Source organism: Pimephales promelas, chromosome 23, assembly GCF_988280905.1.
Source record: "Pimephales promelas chromosome 23, fPimPro1.hap1.1, whole genome shotgun sequence".
Taxonomy (NCBI): Eukaryota; Metazoa; Chordata; class Actinopteri; order Cypriniformes; family Leuciscidae; genus Pimephales; species Pimephales promelas.
Genome location: NC_142791.1, coordinates 351902 through 368823, shown reverse-complemented (window position 1 = coordinate 368823; position 16922 = coordinate 351902). Strand labels below are relative to the sequence as shown.

Genomic DNA, 16922 nt, shown 5'->3' with positions numbered 1-16922 from the left:
TTTTACCCCCATCTAGCGGTGAAAAGGTATATGACCATCCAGGGAATATTAGTTTCTGTTCCTCTCAATTCCGATTTCTTTTTAACTCCTACGGTGGCCAATGTAGTCCAAGATTAACATGGGTTCCGTTTCGACCTCGTTCATGAGTGTTAACTCAAACGTAAACGCAAAAGGCAAAGCTTGAATTAACGGGTATGTCCCTCTTTGGCTAATGTACTTTCAAGATGGAGGGCAACTGGCGACCGATATTAGAACCCCTTACCCGTATGTATTTTCAATGGCTATTATACACTCACTACTCACGAGAATATTTTATTACTTGAACGAAGTAAATAATGAGCACATATATTTTTGAAAGAACTAAGTGTTTTTAGCTAAGAATAAACTAAAAGAGTAACACATTGTAGCTTTAAAGAAAATATTACTATAAACAAATATAACAAAGATTTTTGTATAGCTAACTTGTTATGGCCCTTCAACATTTTGATTTTATCTTTTATATTCCCACCACTTTGCAGAAGCTAATGCTTGGAAGAGCCTTTTACATTATATCATGCAGACAGTATTCAGAACTGCCTGACACTTATCTTGTGAAAATCGTCCTGACAAGACCTCATCTCTCAATTCACCCTCATGTGTTCGGGACATATTATGGATTTTTGAACTTTCCAATATGGCGGACGCCTGGGTCAGGTATGTATTCTCACAGTTCTACACGAGAGTTAATTAACACCAGGCTTTATGTGATATGTTGTATTAGGATTGGCAGAACAAGTGTTTTAATTCTGGTAGCTATGTGTTTTATTGTCGGAGTTTAATAGCGTGGTGTGTATAGATGCGTTTAAAGACACAATAACATTTTTTCGCCACAAGAGGGCGCAGTTTCCAACAATAACAAAGGCGTTACGTTAGGTATCACACTAACGGCATTTTAATGTGTGTAGAAAGTTATAATGTTATTCTACGTGTTATTTTTTTGCTATACAAAACTAGCAGTGCGCTAGATCAACATTAGAATAACATACTGACCATATTCTAACATTTCATCATGTTGAGCAAACGTTTTATATTTGTTATGTAGATTTGCTCTCCTGTCTAATAAATCTGTCAAGTCGTGACTCGTGAAGCTCTTGAGTCCAAGCTAGTCGTGGACGCTAGCTCTCGGCATCTCAAAACCGCCACAAATTGATCCTCATTTTAATTCTCCTTGTTTGTCCCAAAGTCTGCTTGCCATGGTCTATGTTCGACAGAAACGAGAACTGCGTGCCAGTGCCACTACGCAGTTGTCCACGTCTGTCGCCATGGTTACGTCATGCTGTGGCAGTATGAACGGAAACCGATTTCGCGCGGATAGCGCGGATATATTGCGTCATTGATAGGCGACATTTTTTTCCCCAGGACGGCCACACTTAAATCTTTGGAGACTTTTGAGATATTGTAAGTACACAACTGCAAGAAACATATCACACTGTGCAAGTGATTTTTGGATATTTTATTACAAAATTCTTACATATTGTAACTTTGCGAGTTTTGCCCGTTCACATTGCTGCATGTTTCATATCCGATTCTACTTGCATATGATCAGTTTTTGAAACGTAAAACGCGCTGCAGTTTGTTGAGGACAGATGTGTTGTTGTTTTGCTACAGAAATGTATGATTGATATATTTGTGTTTTGGACACCGTTATATTTTAGTAATATTATAAGAATAGAGATTGTTTTCTGTCTAAGAAACCTGTCTCAACTGATGCTATCTATCTATTGTCTGTTTGTCTGGATATTTTGGTATGGACAGTTGTATGATAATGAAATTAAGATTAATTTATATATATATATATATATATATATTAGGGTTGTGCAAAAATTAATTGCGATTAATCGCATCCAAAATAAAAGTCTGTGTTTACATAATATATTTGTGTGTGCTGTATATAATTATTTTGTTTATATAAACACACACACATGCATGTATATATTTAAGAAAATGTGTTATTCATATATAAAATATTTATATTTATATAATATAGATTATGTATTTATAAATATATACAGAATTTAAGCGCAAATAATTCTTCAATATATACATGCATGCATAGGTATTTATATATACAACATAATTATATACAGTACACACAAATATATTATGTAAACACAGACTTTTATTTTGGATGCGATTAATCGCAATTAACTTTTGCACAGCCCTAATATATATATATAAATGGTGGGCAGAGCTGTACAAGATCCAGTATATTGCAGTATGTCATCATTAATGATTAATTTAATTTGATGCTGCCATTAAATGTTGTGAAATTGAAGGAAACTGAGGTCGATCATTAAGTGATCATCATGACCCAAATGTGAAGTGCTTTTGTTTCACCCTGAAGGAGTTTTATTTTGTCATAATGACCGACCGTCATGTACAATTATCCCACTTACAGTACATGGCCTGGCCACTAAATAAATCAATATGAAATATTTTTTGTAAGAAAAAAGAGTTTGTAGCCTGCTAGTTTTTTTTTTTTTAGCTGACTCAACCGCTTTTCATTAGTATCAAAGCTCGTTTACTCGTGAGCATGTTCATCAGCATGTTCTCTGTGATGGTGGCTTTTGCACAATCTGTCTGTGGATCTGTTTTCCGGCTGTGTTTAGAATGAATGCACATGTTCAGATGGCACAGGGAGCGTCATTCATCAGGGGTTTTGAACAACAGTACACATGGGCAGTGAGGAGGCATTTATCTCCCCGGAACAACACAAACACAGAGCGGCTGCCCTGGAGACTTCAGCTGCATGCTCAAATCACCATCCCTCTTCATATTCCACTGTGTCTAATTAGCCAATTCAGTCCAGACCACATTTATAGACCCGCTGGAACATACAGACACACACACTTATACACACAAAGAATCTGTCCTGGAATTCACATGTAAATTAGATTGCAGTTCATAGAGCTACGGCGTGGGCGTGCGACGACATTTGAAGACGATCTAGTGGAAACGTCCTTGGCATGTATTCGATTAAAGCCGTCAGATAATGCATTTGCTTGTTAATAAATGCAATAATCATCTTCTAAAGCCGTGCTATTCATGACACGGGCAGCCGTCCGCCCCAGCTTGCGCTGCAGATTGGCCCAGTATGTTCTCTTGAGGAGAATCACACTGATGTCTTCTGACAAGCTTCGTTCCACAGGAGAGCGGGGTCTGTCACCGGGACACCATCGCCCAAATGCTTGCCTGAGGCCGTCTTCCCCACTGACTCACATTCTGCAAACAACACGCTAAAAATAACCGCTTCCAAAAGGTAGAAAAACACCATGATAAAGTCCAATGTTAGATTTTCTTTAGGAACTCTTTCTATTGAAATTTGATAACTTCATTTTAAAACCGACTTGTTTCAAATGAGAGCGCGGTGTAAATATGTCTACAATCAAAAAAGCTAAAAACGGGAATTAATAGATTTGCACATCTAAAAGAAAAGCTTTTCAGGCTTTTTATATTCCAATTAAATGATTCTGAAATGATACCATGCTGTGTCCACCTCGTGGAAGGGTACATTTTGGTTTAAAGGGGTCATATAATGCCAAGTTAATGTGAATATGAATATTTAGGGTCTAAATGAAAACTTCAATATACTATTATTAGAAATTCTCCTTAGTATTGTAGGAAAACACTAATTTTACCTGCTCAGAAACAGCTCTGTTTTCAGCACGCCGTTTAAATGCGTGTGTCTTTAAATGATAATGAGCTTCGCTGACTCCGCCCCTCTGTGCTGCAGTTTTGACACATGCATGTGTAGTGTTGCCTTGACAACAGTTGAGTGTATATATTGGATAGAGAATGGCAGCGGGAGTCTCTGAGACACGTCTGTGCAACCGTATCAGTTTGAACCGGAACAAGATGGCGGCCGCAAAGACGTTCGACAATTAAGGCTCAAACAGGACGTTTAACGTAACGTCACTGATCTATCTTTATGCACTGGGAGGGTAGAGTAGTGAGATAATGTTATGAACGCGATGTGTTTACTGATATATATGTTCATTGGCAGATAATGGTCATGAACAACTTTTTAAAGTGATTTGCAAAGATTAATATGAAGGTTAATAAAACTTTACACTCACTTCTTCTGGAGGTGCAGCAGGGACACAGAGTTGGTACCGATTCTTTTTTTAGGAGCGGCTTCTTACCAAAACCATCTTTAATAATGATCCTCGTTTGGTGAGAAATGAATCGCGCAAACATGAACGCATTGACGTTGATCGTGGAGAATATTGTCTGAGTCTTCAGCGGTTCGGATTGAGGAACATCGAAATGACTGTATTCGTTATTACACCCGAGAACAAAACACCACAATCAATCAACTTATAAAAGTGCACGTACCATTATATGACCCCTTTAAAAGTGCACGTTAAAATGGGGGACCTCATGATCATTTCCATTGATGAGAGTTTAAACTGTTGCATCCTTTAATGATGTTCTAGATGATTATTCATCTGCAGAGGTGAATGCTTTTGTGATTTTTATTTTCATGCAAAATCATGTTTATTCATTTAGGCATTTTGTCTTCTGGGGTCGTAGATTGAACTTGGCTTTTCTAAACGTTTCTTCACCTTTTGTAGCTAGCGTTAATATTAAAATGAACACTCAACTAATCATATAATTACGTGATCAATGTTTGTGACGGGAATACAGCCTAGAGCAACATTCATTATAAAATATAGATTCACCCTCATCTTTGAGAATCTTTGATTCGAGAAGGCTACTCATAAATAAAACACAATACAAGTTTACTTAGAACTTTGTGGGAGCATTTCAATGGAGATTTAACTCCACGATGAACACGAAAAATAATTAAATATTTAAATAGCCTACTTAGCACCCCCCCCCCCTCATTAAATAAAGTTTTACTCCAAGGGTAAGTTTGAAAACATGTTTATAACTCAGATCATAATATGCACCTGGTTAATTTTAAATGGAGCCTTATGAATGCCCCCATTTTGAGATCATGTGACAAATAATCACTAACCCTATTCCCTTCTGCCATTGGTCGAAAAACCAAAGCCACACCATTAGTTGAGCAAACGTTACCGCATTTACAAAGCGTTTCTGAGGGAATCAGTATGCTAATGTCTTCCTCACAATTATCTCTGCTTATTATGCTGTGATAGAAGCGTAGAAAAAAATAGCTTACTTCACCTTTTAACCATATTTGGCCCACTAGGTTTCTCATAAATACTTCAGACAGCAGCACAGAGAATAATCCCCATTAGAAGTCGGCTCTCTTCTTTCAGAAACGTCCTCGGGCAGGTGTGTAAAATCTATTCCAATGAAGCCATTACAAACACCTCTATTCCATTTCTTACTGAAGCACCTTTTAAAAGCCTTTCAGTAACTGTTAGCGATTTGCTGATGACGAATGATGCAGAATTTAAGGCCATTAGTTAATTAGTAGATCATAACATCCCTGAGGACAAAAGAAGCCCCAGAGTGGCTTCCTCCATCAGAAGCGTGTGTCATTAGATGAGAGAGAGACGCTAATTAGAGCGCTGAAAGAGTCTAGATATTATATAAAACCTCCCTGAGCTCGCTGCTGTACATACGCACACATTTAAATGTAATATACAGGCCTGTTGTCTCCCCGCATAGAGAATGCCTAAATCTAATTTTGGGGTTTTAAAATCAATAACCTTTTGCTAAAAGCCAGGCTTGTTAGTGCGAGAGGTGCATCTGGGAAATGGAAGCCGTACGAAGCGAAACTCTGAGGTGTTGTAAGTACAGTCCATTTGGCTATATGTGATTGTGCGAGTGAACAAAAACAGTAATTAGAGTAATTCTTGCATCACTAAGGCGACACCTCATTAACAGAAGAGATTAAATGTATTTTTAGAATTTTATGAATTAGATTAAACAATAGGTCATACGCAGCTCATTTAGCTTCCATAATGTACATATAATATGTTGAAACGGGATATTTATTGGATCTTTCTTGAAAAGTTGTTGTTGTTTTTTTTTTTGTGGCACAGTGCAGTTTATTCAGTTTCTTTTTCTTTTATGTTGCGGTTAAGGGCTTCCGTAGTAATCGGTCAAGACCTGCCTGGAATGTATTTTTGTGTTTAATGAAATATTGCACAGTTTTGAACGTTCGTCAGCCAATCAGAATCAAGCATTCAACGGCCCCGTAGTATAACTTGTAATATCACAATCATGAACACACCCTGGGTTGGTAGTGCAAGCACTTTTACCGATTAAAGGGATAGTTCACTTTGAAATAAATTTTTGGTATGTTTTATCTTACCTCAAAGGCATCCAAGATGTAGGTGTCTTTGTTTCCACAGTATTTTCAATTTTGACATTTTTCAGTCAAACCGTTGTTGTCTATCAGTCATACACTGGAGGCTAAGGGGGTCCACCAAAGAGCAGCACAGAGAAGTCCAAATTAAACATGATTTAATGACTCGTAAATGTAAGTACACATTGACGGCCTAAGACACGAAACGAGTGGTTTGTGTGAGAAAACGAACAGTATTTATATTGTTTTACCTCGTGTAATCACAGTGATCTGAATCAGTTGTTCAATGTCCAACTGAACCGAACTGAATCAGTTCAATGTTACGCCGGAAGTGATCGCTTGCGTGTGACGTCACTCAATATTTACGCGGAGATTTCGGAAGTTTTACCTTTTACTAAACATATTTAGATATACCGAAATCGTCTTCCATTGCGGTTTCCCGTATATATAAATATGTTTAGTGAAAGGTAAAACTTCCGAAATCTCTGTATAAACAAAGAGTGACGTCGGCGCGCAAGCGATCACTTCCAGACCGAAGCGCCCGTGCCGTCAGATCATTTTGTCATGGGGGTAAAAACGCTATAAATACTGTTCATTTTCTCACACAAACCGCTCGTTTCGTGTCTTCAATGTGTACTTACATTTACGAGTCATTAAATCATGTTTAATTTGGACTTCTCTGTGCTGCTCTTTGGTGGACCCCCTTAGCCTCCAGTGTATGACTGATAGACAACAACGGTTTGACCAAAAAATGTCAAAATTGAAAATACTGCGGAAACAAAGACACCTACATCTCGGATGCCCTTGAGGGAAGATAAAACATATAAAAAATTTCTTTCAAAGTGAACTATCCCTTTAAGAACTTGCCAGAACAAATTGCCAATGAACACGTGTGTGCTTGTCTCTCATGATTGTCGCCCTACGGATTGGAAGCACCGTTGTCCATCACCGCTGTTAACGCTGCTATCAGCACTGGCTTTGTTATGAACGATGTTCATGGACAAGGTAGAATATGTAGCATGATGTCATGAAAGTATGATTGCGACATCAGAAACAAAGAAAAACTAAATGATAAGACTATCGTAACGCTTGACGTAAAGCACGTTTTCTAATGTCTCATTTGAACTAGAAGCACAAGTCGCGACCCGTTCTGGCAAACTTACATAGAGTGGTTATAGCAAATGAAGTGCCATTGCCCCTGTTGTGACTTGATGAGCCCCTGAAACGATTTAGTGTTGCTAGACGTGTGAAACCTTATTAAAAGTGGGCTAAAATCCCCAGCGCACCATCGAGCAAATCATTCAAAGCATCATCGGTGACCTCCAGCTCCGCGCACCCGTCTCCGGGCTCGGCTCGGCCGACAGAACCTGATTCCTCTAGTCAGCGTCTCATTATGAAATGGAGAGGCGTTTAATCATTTATTTATTTTTCTGGGTTCCTGACGCACGTCTCTGACAGGAAAGCACTAACCGCAAGCGTCCGGTCAGCGTGCTGTTGCTCTGCTCTGAATCAATCAATATGCCTGGGCTGGATCTGGCCCGCAGGTAGCAGCACATACAGATTGAATCATTTTCAGATGATCAGATGGCCAGCACTGATGCGAGGAGACGGCCGCGAACGCACGTGGTAATGAGCCTGCGAGTCTCTGATGCCCGCCCGTTCCGTGCCCCGTCTGCCCACTAACGAGACCCTGAACGCATCATCGGCTGACTGTCCCGCGGCGCCGTAATGAAGCTGGAGAGGCCTCACACCTCACAGACGCTGCTGCTCCCTGCCGCCCCGTGCCTTTTAATGGCTTGTTTGTTTGCCTTTGTTTTACTCCTCCTTTTCAAAAGGCGACGGCACGTAGTCCCCACGAAATCGCCTGGGGCTCTCCTTGATGTTTATGTTGCACGGGAAGCGAATGGGATTGGAGCAGACAGAGCCGTTTATTGCCCAAGGCGAGTGCATCCGTACTCGATATCTGAATAGGGTTATTAACATCCCCTGTTTGCACCTCTTGGATGGGATTTTTCAGCAATCATTTTCACTGCTGTGCAGACGCTGGAACGAGAGAGAGAGAGAGAGAGAGAGAGAGAGAGAGAGAGAGAGAGAGAGAGATGTGTGCTTGTAGGTTCAGAGGGTTTTATATTTGGTGGAAAAGTCTCCAGCGAGAGCTTTAAGGCCATAATTCTAGCTTAAGTACAAGCGGTCAGCAGATTTGCAAACCGTAAGCAATGGACGAAACGCCTTCTGAATTATTCCGATATTCCCGAATCATCCTCGCAACAACAACAAAAAAATTTGAAAATTCACAATTGTCTTGTTAGACCAGTATATTTCTGTAGCCTAGTAAACATGCCTGATTTGAAGTGGTTTTATATTTACATTTATGCATTTGGCAGACTTAAATTTCATTCATGTTATGCATTTGATCAGGTGTTATTGAAACCATGAATCTGGCATTGATATGAGCTACAGGAAATGTTTTAAATAGGCAAATGCAATATTCTTTAAAAATAAAGACTCTTCCATTGTTCTTTGTGGCTTAAAAACACTTTTCGCCTTTTTTCTGGTGTTTAATGTCCTTCGTGCCAGTTTGTAGGCTATTTGTAGGTTAACTCAGACTGATCTCATGAAGTAGCATGTGAATGACATGCCAATTCGTATTTCCATTTTTGGCGTGCTATCAAGACGCATAATCGCTTTTCAGCGTGTTTATGAACGCCGTTGGCTTAACGTTATTACTGTATATATAAATATATGACTTACCTCAACCCCATCCCTAAACCTACCCGTCACTGGGGTTAATGGCATTTATGAGTGTTCCCTCACCATCCTAGGAAAGAAAGAGATCGCTCCCCAGATGTAGATGTACATTTTGCTTCGTTTCACTTGGACATTTGACGGCGTATACAGACACGTGAAATGACGTGGACGTTAATGGCGTAGACATACGCGGATACACGCGGATAGCTCAAAATGCGCAGAGATAACACGCCACTTGACTCGAAAGTGTTTATCGATATGTTTACGCAAAAGTCATGATGTCATGTTGGTTAACTTGTTAGTGACTTAAAGCTATGGTTTCAAATTCATGTTTGAAATATGATGTGCCATTTATGTTGAAGAAAAAAAGCAGTAAAGTCAAGTAATGCTAACCACAAGTGCAATTTTACTCATTTTGAACTAATTCAAAATTTTAAAGGGGGAAAAAAAAAGAAAAAACTGAACAGCTTCATGCAGATTATATATTAGGCTAGTTTTTGTGTTCTTTAAAACCATAGTAGATAATTTGAAATGTTCTTTTTGTAGATCTTAAAATGTTGCATCAAACTGTAAAACCCCTTTTTGGCTCTAATTGGAGCTTTTAGGTTTATTTAAGTTTGCATCGTCTTCAAAGACGGAGGAAGTCTTGGGTGAGCACTGAAATCTACTAGAGAACGGCTGGCATCTCATGACATTACCGTGATCACACAGAATTGATCTTATCGTATAAAACATTGCCAATTAACATTAATGTCAGTGAACCTGCAATATATATATATATATATATATATATATATATATATCCTAGGGCATTATCTAACTCACATTTTTGACAATGCGTCAACATCCGACGCCCATGGCACCCTTTAGCATCAATATTACACGCTTCAGTCATGGGTAGGTTTAGGTCTGGTGTAGGGTTAGGGTTAGACCACTAGCAGGCGCCTTCTGCCCATATATATCTGCGTCTCATTTGACGCTAAATGGTGCCATGTGCGTTGGATGTTGATGCATTGTCAAAAGGGTCAGTTAGATGACGCCTTGGGATGAGACCGGGCTGAATATATATATATATATATATATATATATGAAGAGTTTAGATGCAAAAGCCTCTAAGTGCCATTTGAAATTTTCTTCTAGAATGATAATTTTTATCAAGCTTGTAAGTTCAGTAATTTCACTTAAATGGCAATGATAATTACCTATTAATTGTTATTTAAGTGAAATTACTGAACTTAAATATACAAGTTTGATAAAAATCATCATTAAAGAAGAAAATTTCAAATGGCACTTAGAGGCTTTTGCATCTGAACTCTTCATATATACAATAAAGAATGCTGGGTTGTTTTAACCCAATTTTGGGTAAAATATGGACAAACCCAGCCATTGGGTTAAAAATGTAATTTAAAAATGTTACCCAATGGCTGGGTTTGTCTATATTTTACCCAAAATTGGGTTAAAACAAACACCATTTGTTACATGCAAATGTTATTAGACATTAATCTTAATGAATGCCGCGTACAGTATATGCTAGTGCGATGAAGAGCAGATAAAAACATAGAGGAGTCGTATGCATCTCGCGCCGTCTCTCTCACCTGTTGTGGTCTGAGTTACTCATTAAACAATGATCTCCATCTTCCTTGGGTCTTATCCTGATGATTCATGCATTCATTTTTTAAAAGACATGTAATCACTTCTAGATTGAGACATCTGCAGTCTGGAGTTTTCCAGCCCAGTGGACACTACATTTCCTCTCTGTTCATAATAGACAAATCACTCAAAGCAACACAAATATGGAGAGAAATCTCATTTAAAACCCTTCAGCCTGGAGTTTCAAAGGCAGATCTGCCAACCCAACACTGCTGCCGTGTCCCGATGACATACGAGTTTAATCACATGACAAATCAGAAACGCAAGAATCTCTTTCCCTCCGCCACCTGCAACCCCTGGGGAGAAATCGCAAAGATGAATTCATTTGCCTGTTGTGTTGTCTTTCATAGACGTGTCCAAAAGTGTTTCTGTCTCTATAGTGAAGGGCATTCAGTCTGCAACTTTATACATGAAAAAAAAAAACAACAACTTTAGTCTCAGAAACAAATATACTGTTCGCTTCTAACTGTGGCGGTGCACTACTACAGCTCTGTTCTTTATTTACCCCGAAAAGGTTCGTATTTGTAGCCTGCATTAGACTTCTAGTTATATATATGATGTAGTTGGCTGTTTTAGGGTTGCTATATGGTTACTAAAACACTAAAAACCCTCATTGACCATTGATTTATTGTGTCATTTTCATGTTTACTACAGATTTAAATGTAGGCCTATAATGTATATGATTTTACATATGTTTGAGACAAGTTATGTGAACCATATTTTACTAATAAATTGAGCAATTCTATTGGCATGTTTTATGACTACAATATGAGTAGTTTAATTGTATTAAAATGATGATTTAAATGTATTTGTCCAGCGATCTCAGCATGTTGCACACCTATGATGTCCTCCTCGGTATAGGACATTATACTCGGTGTAATATTATTGAGATATTTTCGCATGTTGTTTGAGAGAGGAGGAATGATTCAGCAGGAACAGTTCAGCCGTCCACAGAGATGAACAGTCGTGTCTGTGAAGCTTGTCAAGCTGTCAAAGAAGAGCAATGGCAGCATCAAGCTATCTGAGAATTAATCTCAACACCAATCAAAACCGTACAGATGTGCGGCTGGAGAGCTGGTCTGCCTCTTAGAAGAGCGCCTGTCATTTTGGGATCTGATTAAGATGTTGTGCTCTTTGGTTATGCCAATCATGTGTTCGGAAACGACACGTATGACATTGCAATAACGGCGCAGTAATAGAATTCTAGCGTGTCAGAGTCAACATTTCCTCATCCGTCAGCCTTCGCCGCTGTGGTGGCTCTATCTCTAGAGGAAGACATCATCACACAGAGCTGTGAGTAAACACACACACACACTTAAATTTATCAGATGACATGGCTTTCCTTCCATCAAATAATCTTCAGCGAAGATAATAAAGAGATTAAACACTTCCACTTCTGGAGGAGCAGACCCGAAACTGTCCCGGATGGTGGAGCTCATTCGTCGGCTGGTTATTTCGAAAGAGGGGGAAATGGATTCGGCTCTTTGACTATGACTAATACAACATTCAGTTCAATGTATAAGATGCCAGTGAGCCGTAAAGAAGCAGGAGAGGCTTAAGACTGTGCCGAATAATTCACACTCATGCTCAAAGAGGGTAAAATACAGTGATTAACGATTCGTTTCTGTAGTGATGTGGGTATGTTGATCATCACCTGCTGGAACAGAAACCCACTATAAACCCAGCAACGGAGATGTTCATGTCGGTCAGATATCAGTCCCTTGCTTGTAAAAAAAAAAATGCCTGTATCCTATCTGGGTAATTAGTGACGATTGTCTGTAAAAACCAAGCGGCAACATTCTAATCTGAAAGATGAAGCCTACCCGGAAGTGCGATAAACTGCAATACAACTCAAATCCGCTAGAGGGCGGTCCCAAAAGGGAGCAAATATCCATAGACGTCGTGTTATAATGTCCGTTTTCACAGCATAAATTCATATGTTTACAGTTTGGGCCCATGGACTTTTATTGTAATCTTCAATATGTTCCGCGTGCCTGACAACTGTGAGGTGGGTGAATTTTTTTCTAACTCGTTAGTTTAGATCATATTTAGATATAAAACGTATGACAAAAAAGGGCGGTTAACTTTGATTGACAGCTGATAACGGGCTGCGCCGAGTGAATTTGACGTCTCGGCCATGATCTGACACAACACATCACACCACACCACCTCTGTATCCTTTCTGAAACTTTTGTATTTTGTATTTGCCAAGATTTTCAAGTATGGCACCGTCAGAGAGTCTATGGGTGACGTATGATTTTTTTATGAGTCTATGGTAAAAACACGTCTTCCAAGCTCTTACATTAGAAAAGAATAAAGTTTTTTTTCGAGAAAATGAAGGATGGCAAAACTTTTTCAATCTATATTGCGTTGCTTCTTGCACGTTTTGCAGCACTCTTAAAGTGAAATGTCCACAAAAACAGATGAACATGAATCTGCTGAGGTTTTATGATGTTGGTTGTATATAGACCTTTCTCACAACTTCCGTATTTGTGACCGGAAATACGCAATTGTCGTGGTAATCTTCTTCCGCTCCATTCATAACAGATAGCGCCGAAGGCAACTAGTGAGAGTTGTTGCGTACCGATCTTTTTGGTTATTCCCAAAAGCAGCCATACCTGTCGTTTTCATTCCTTCCCTCGTCAGTTCCCTGTCGATGAAGTTCGACGGAAATGGATTCAGGCAATCTGGCGGGATGTTATTGATCCTGTGATCTTCTGTACTTCTCATGTTACCATTCACTAATAAGCCGTCATTGTTTGTTTATTTTTTATGTTTTGTGTATTTTTGAAGTAACGTTAGTTCATGTTCAACTTTATTAAGATATTTGTATCCAGCGGAATAAGCACATAAAAATATACACCACAATATAAAACAAGATAAATAAGAACACACAACAGTGGGCTACATATAAATTTAAAATATTAATATATACCATTCTGAGTATTTAACAATCTGAGTGGACAAGGGATAAATTAATATTTGTATAATTTTTCTTCATCTTGGATCGTTCTATAACAACAGCAGTGCAAAAAATTCAGGATAACTGTTGAATAAAATTGACAGACTTCTTTCTGGTATTCACATCAAACTGCAGTTTATTGTAAATAATACTCCCTAAATAACTTTCCACACACTCCACCTTCTTACCTTTAATGAACGTATTGGGAAGAATGAGCTTCAGTTCTGAAATCAATAGTCATATCTTTGGTCTTAGATACATCAGCTGCAGACAAGCATCACCACAGCATTTTACAAAGTCATCAACAACTGGACCATGACAAGTTTACATTTTTTCGAAGTTTTGAAGACTCTGATCAATTTTCTCTTCCCAGAGTAGGTTTTTCTAATGTGTCGACAGTTGACGGGAACTCCGTTTCCACAACGATTACGTATTTCCGGTTTTTGTGAAAAAGGTCTATTGCGGCAGATGTCCAGTGAGAGGGTCCTGTGAGAGTGGTTCAGTGATGACGATTTGTAGGCCAACCCGGGTTTGCATCACCCAATACCCAACGTGCGCCTTGCGGTCGCGAGGGTTTTTTGACATACATCAGCATGATATATATATATATATATATAGAATGATCTATGGCAAGATATATATAGATATATATACTGTATATATATATATATATATATATCAAAAGGTTTCATTTTTTTCTCAGCAAGAACTCTGGAAACTCAGTTGGGTCGTAAAATTCATCAGTCTTGTAAAAGAACACAGAGATCTGCAGTGTTGACTTCATTTGTGGAGGAAGTTTTATAGAGAGTCCGTGTGTGTGTGTGTGTGTGTGTGTGCAGATGAACCATGATTGTGGTTCAATCCTTAAGGTGTTGGAGTGCATGATTGACACTACACTTTTATAATGATAAGCAGCACAATATTTACATGTTCCTGTTATTTTAGTACCACTGGGAAACATATAAAAGGTTATTTTTAAAAAATCACATATTTCACATGGTTGAATGCTAGAGAGGATGAGTCTGTAGTTCTACTTCATACTAAAAATGAGATGGTCGGTGTATATCACATTATTATATACGTCAGAAAAAAGAAAAACAAATCAACAGCTGCTTATTCGCACAGAACTCTGATGACTTGGATTTTCAATTTAATCCTCCATTTGATTTCCTTTCATGCTTGTAATCGCTGATGTTTTTTGATGAACACGTACGCAGCAGAAGGTAACTGCGGCTCTCTCAAAGGAAATGTTTTGTGCGAAGTGTCCGAAAATCCCATTCTCTCTAGAGTAGGTCCTTATTTTGATAAGTTAAGACCACTGTAATCTGGACGTACTACATTCGGCATGTTGTCGTGAATAGCCATAGCATCAGTTGCGTCACCTGTGGCCTCATGGGATAGTAAAGTGTCCATCGTAAGCACACTTCAGAATCTCGCTGGAAGAAGTAGGTCGTCCAGGTACTTTTTGTCTACGCTTTTCTTAGTGTACTGTGAATTCAGATACTGTTATCGCCTATATAGTGTGATTTCAGATGCAGCCGTTGATGCTCATTAGTCACGTGACATTAAGACTCAACTGATTGGCTCATAATAACCCGGCAGAAGAGCTTAGGGACGTTTTGTAGAAGTTATATATTTATTGCAATTGTTTTCCCTTTGAAATGCACCCACTTTTTAAGAAGGTTTTTGGTTTGGCAGTTAGCTTTAACATATAGCTCATGGAGCCTTGAAGATATCATGAATGAATACAAAGACCTTTTTGTAAAAGCATTAAATCATGTATGCGAAGAAGACCAGGAACAGGTATTCATGTTGACTGAAGATGACCTTTAAATACAAGCAAAGGAAGAAATAGCATCACCAGATAAAGAAGTCACTTTAAGCCGCTGTGGATTGCATTTCAAAGTTTCTTGACCTTGATGACCCATCGAATTGATCAGTCTGGATGTGTTTTGAATCATAAGCAGCGGTAAAAGGTTGAGAATGACTTTTCTGGATAAAGTGCCAAGTTCGATCCAAATGTTGACTGATGTTGATTTGATATACGCCTGAAAGCATTAAAACGTTTGATATAATTAGGTGTCTGATAGACTGAGCTTGACCTTTAGCTCCGTTGATACTTTCTGCATGTAAACGGCCTTCTATTTAGTTATCTATCGATCAGACAATTGGACATTTTGTTGCAGATAACAGCGGTTTTGAAGAACTGAAAATGTCATTATGCTTCATGTAAAGATGATGCAAAAGGACAATGTGAAGAATCAATGTTCACTCACTTGAACAAGTGGACTCGTGGAATTGAATCGTCTGAATGAATGTAATATATTGTGAGTGAGAGATCATTTTTAAAAAGTCAGTTGGGTAGCAGGACCTTGACGTTGTGAAAGAAAGCATTTGGGTAATTTGCAAATAAAACCTGGAACTAAAATCTCCTCTGTCGACACACACCCACATACCTCCTCATAAAAGCCCTCAGGAGGCAGTCGGATGTGTCTGTTTGGGCGAGATAAAAACTCGTTCTGTGGATCCCATGAGCTGGAAAGTTGGCTCTCCTCTCGTCACGAGCAGAGGACGACACAGCAAAGCACAACCACAGATTCATTCATTAACTTAGAACAGTCCACTTCAACGGTTGGGTACTTACGGGGAACTTTTTTCAACATTTAAGGTTCTATTTTGTAGAATTAATCAGAATTAATTATATTTACATGCCTTGACATTTTTGCAGTTTATTTAAGTCTTCCTGCAGTGTGACATTTTCTGAAGTAAATACTCCACGCAGTCTTGACTTTATTCAGCTCTGAACAATTATGTTACTTTTCTGAACAATATATCAGTCAAATTGTGGAAATTGTCAAATCTTGTGCTGTTCTCATCAGAACTAAATTATAAATGTTTTTTATATGGATACATGACATATTGGTTCTATTTTGGATATTTTCTATTTATCTGTATTATTATAGATGGATGATTTTCATCTAACACTAGCTTAACGTTTTATATATATATATATATATATATATATATTTATATACAGTATATGAAGAGTTCAGATATAAATATATATTTATATATAGGCCTATATATATGAAGAGTTAGAGTTATATATATATATATATAGACAAAGTAGCATATAGTAAATAAATTAGTATTGAATTTTATAATGCTTATCAGTTATTGTATAGAATTTAAATTTCGGTGCATCCTCACTGTTTTGGCTAGAAAAATTTAATAAAAGGGGAACATATGATATGACCCCTAATATGAAGTAATGTATGT

The 16922-nt window shown here is 38.3% G+C and overlaps 1 protein-coding gene across 1 annotated transcript in view; it reads left to right on the top strand.

Annotated features, from left to right (window-relative positions):
* The first annotated feature begins 518 nt into the window (after positions 1 to 518).
* The window catches only part of kirrel3a (kirre like nephrin family adhesion molecule 3a), a 152828-nt gene continuing 136424 nt past the window's right edge, over positions 519 to 16922 (top strand). Inside the window, exon 1 of the mRNA XM_089126089.1 lies at positions 519 to 693. Within this exon, the coding sequence (XP_088982215.1) occupies positions 525 to 693 (169 nt within the window). The 5' untranslated portion in view covers positions 519 to 524. The remainder of the gene's footprint in view (positions 694 to 16922) is intronic.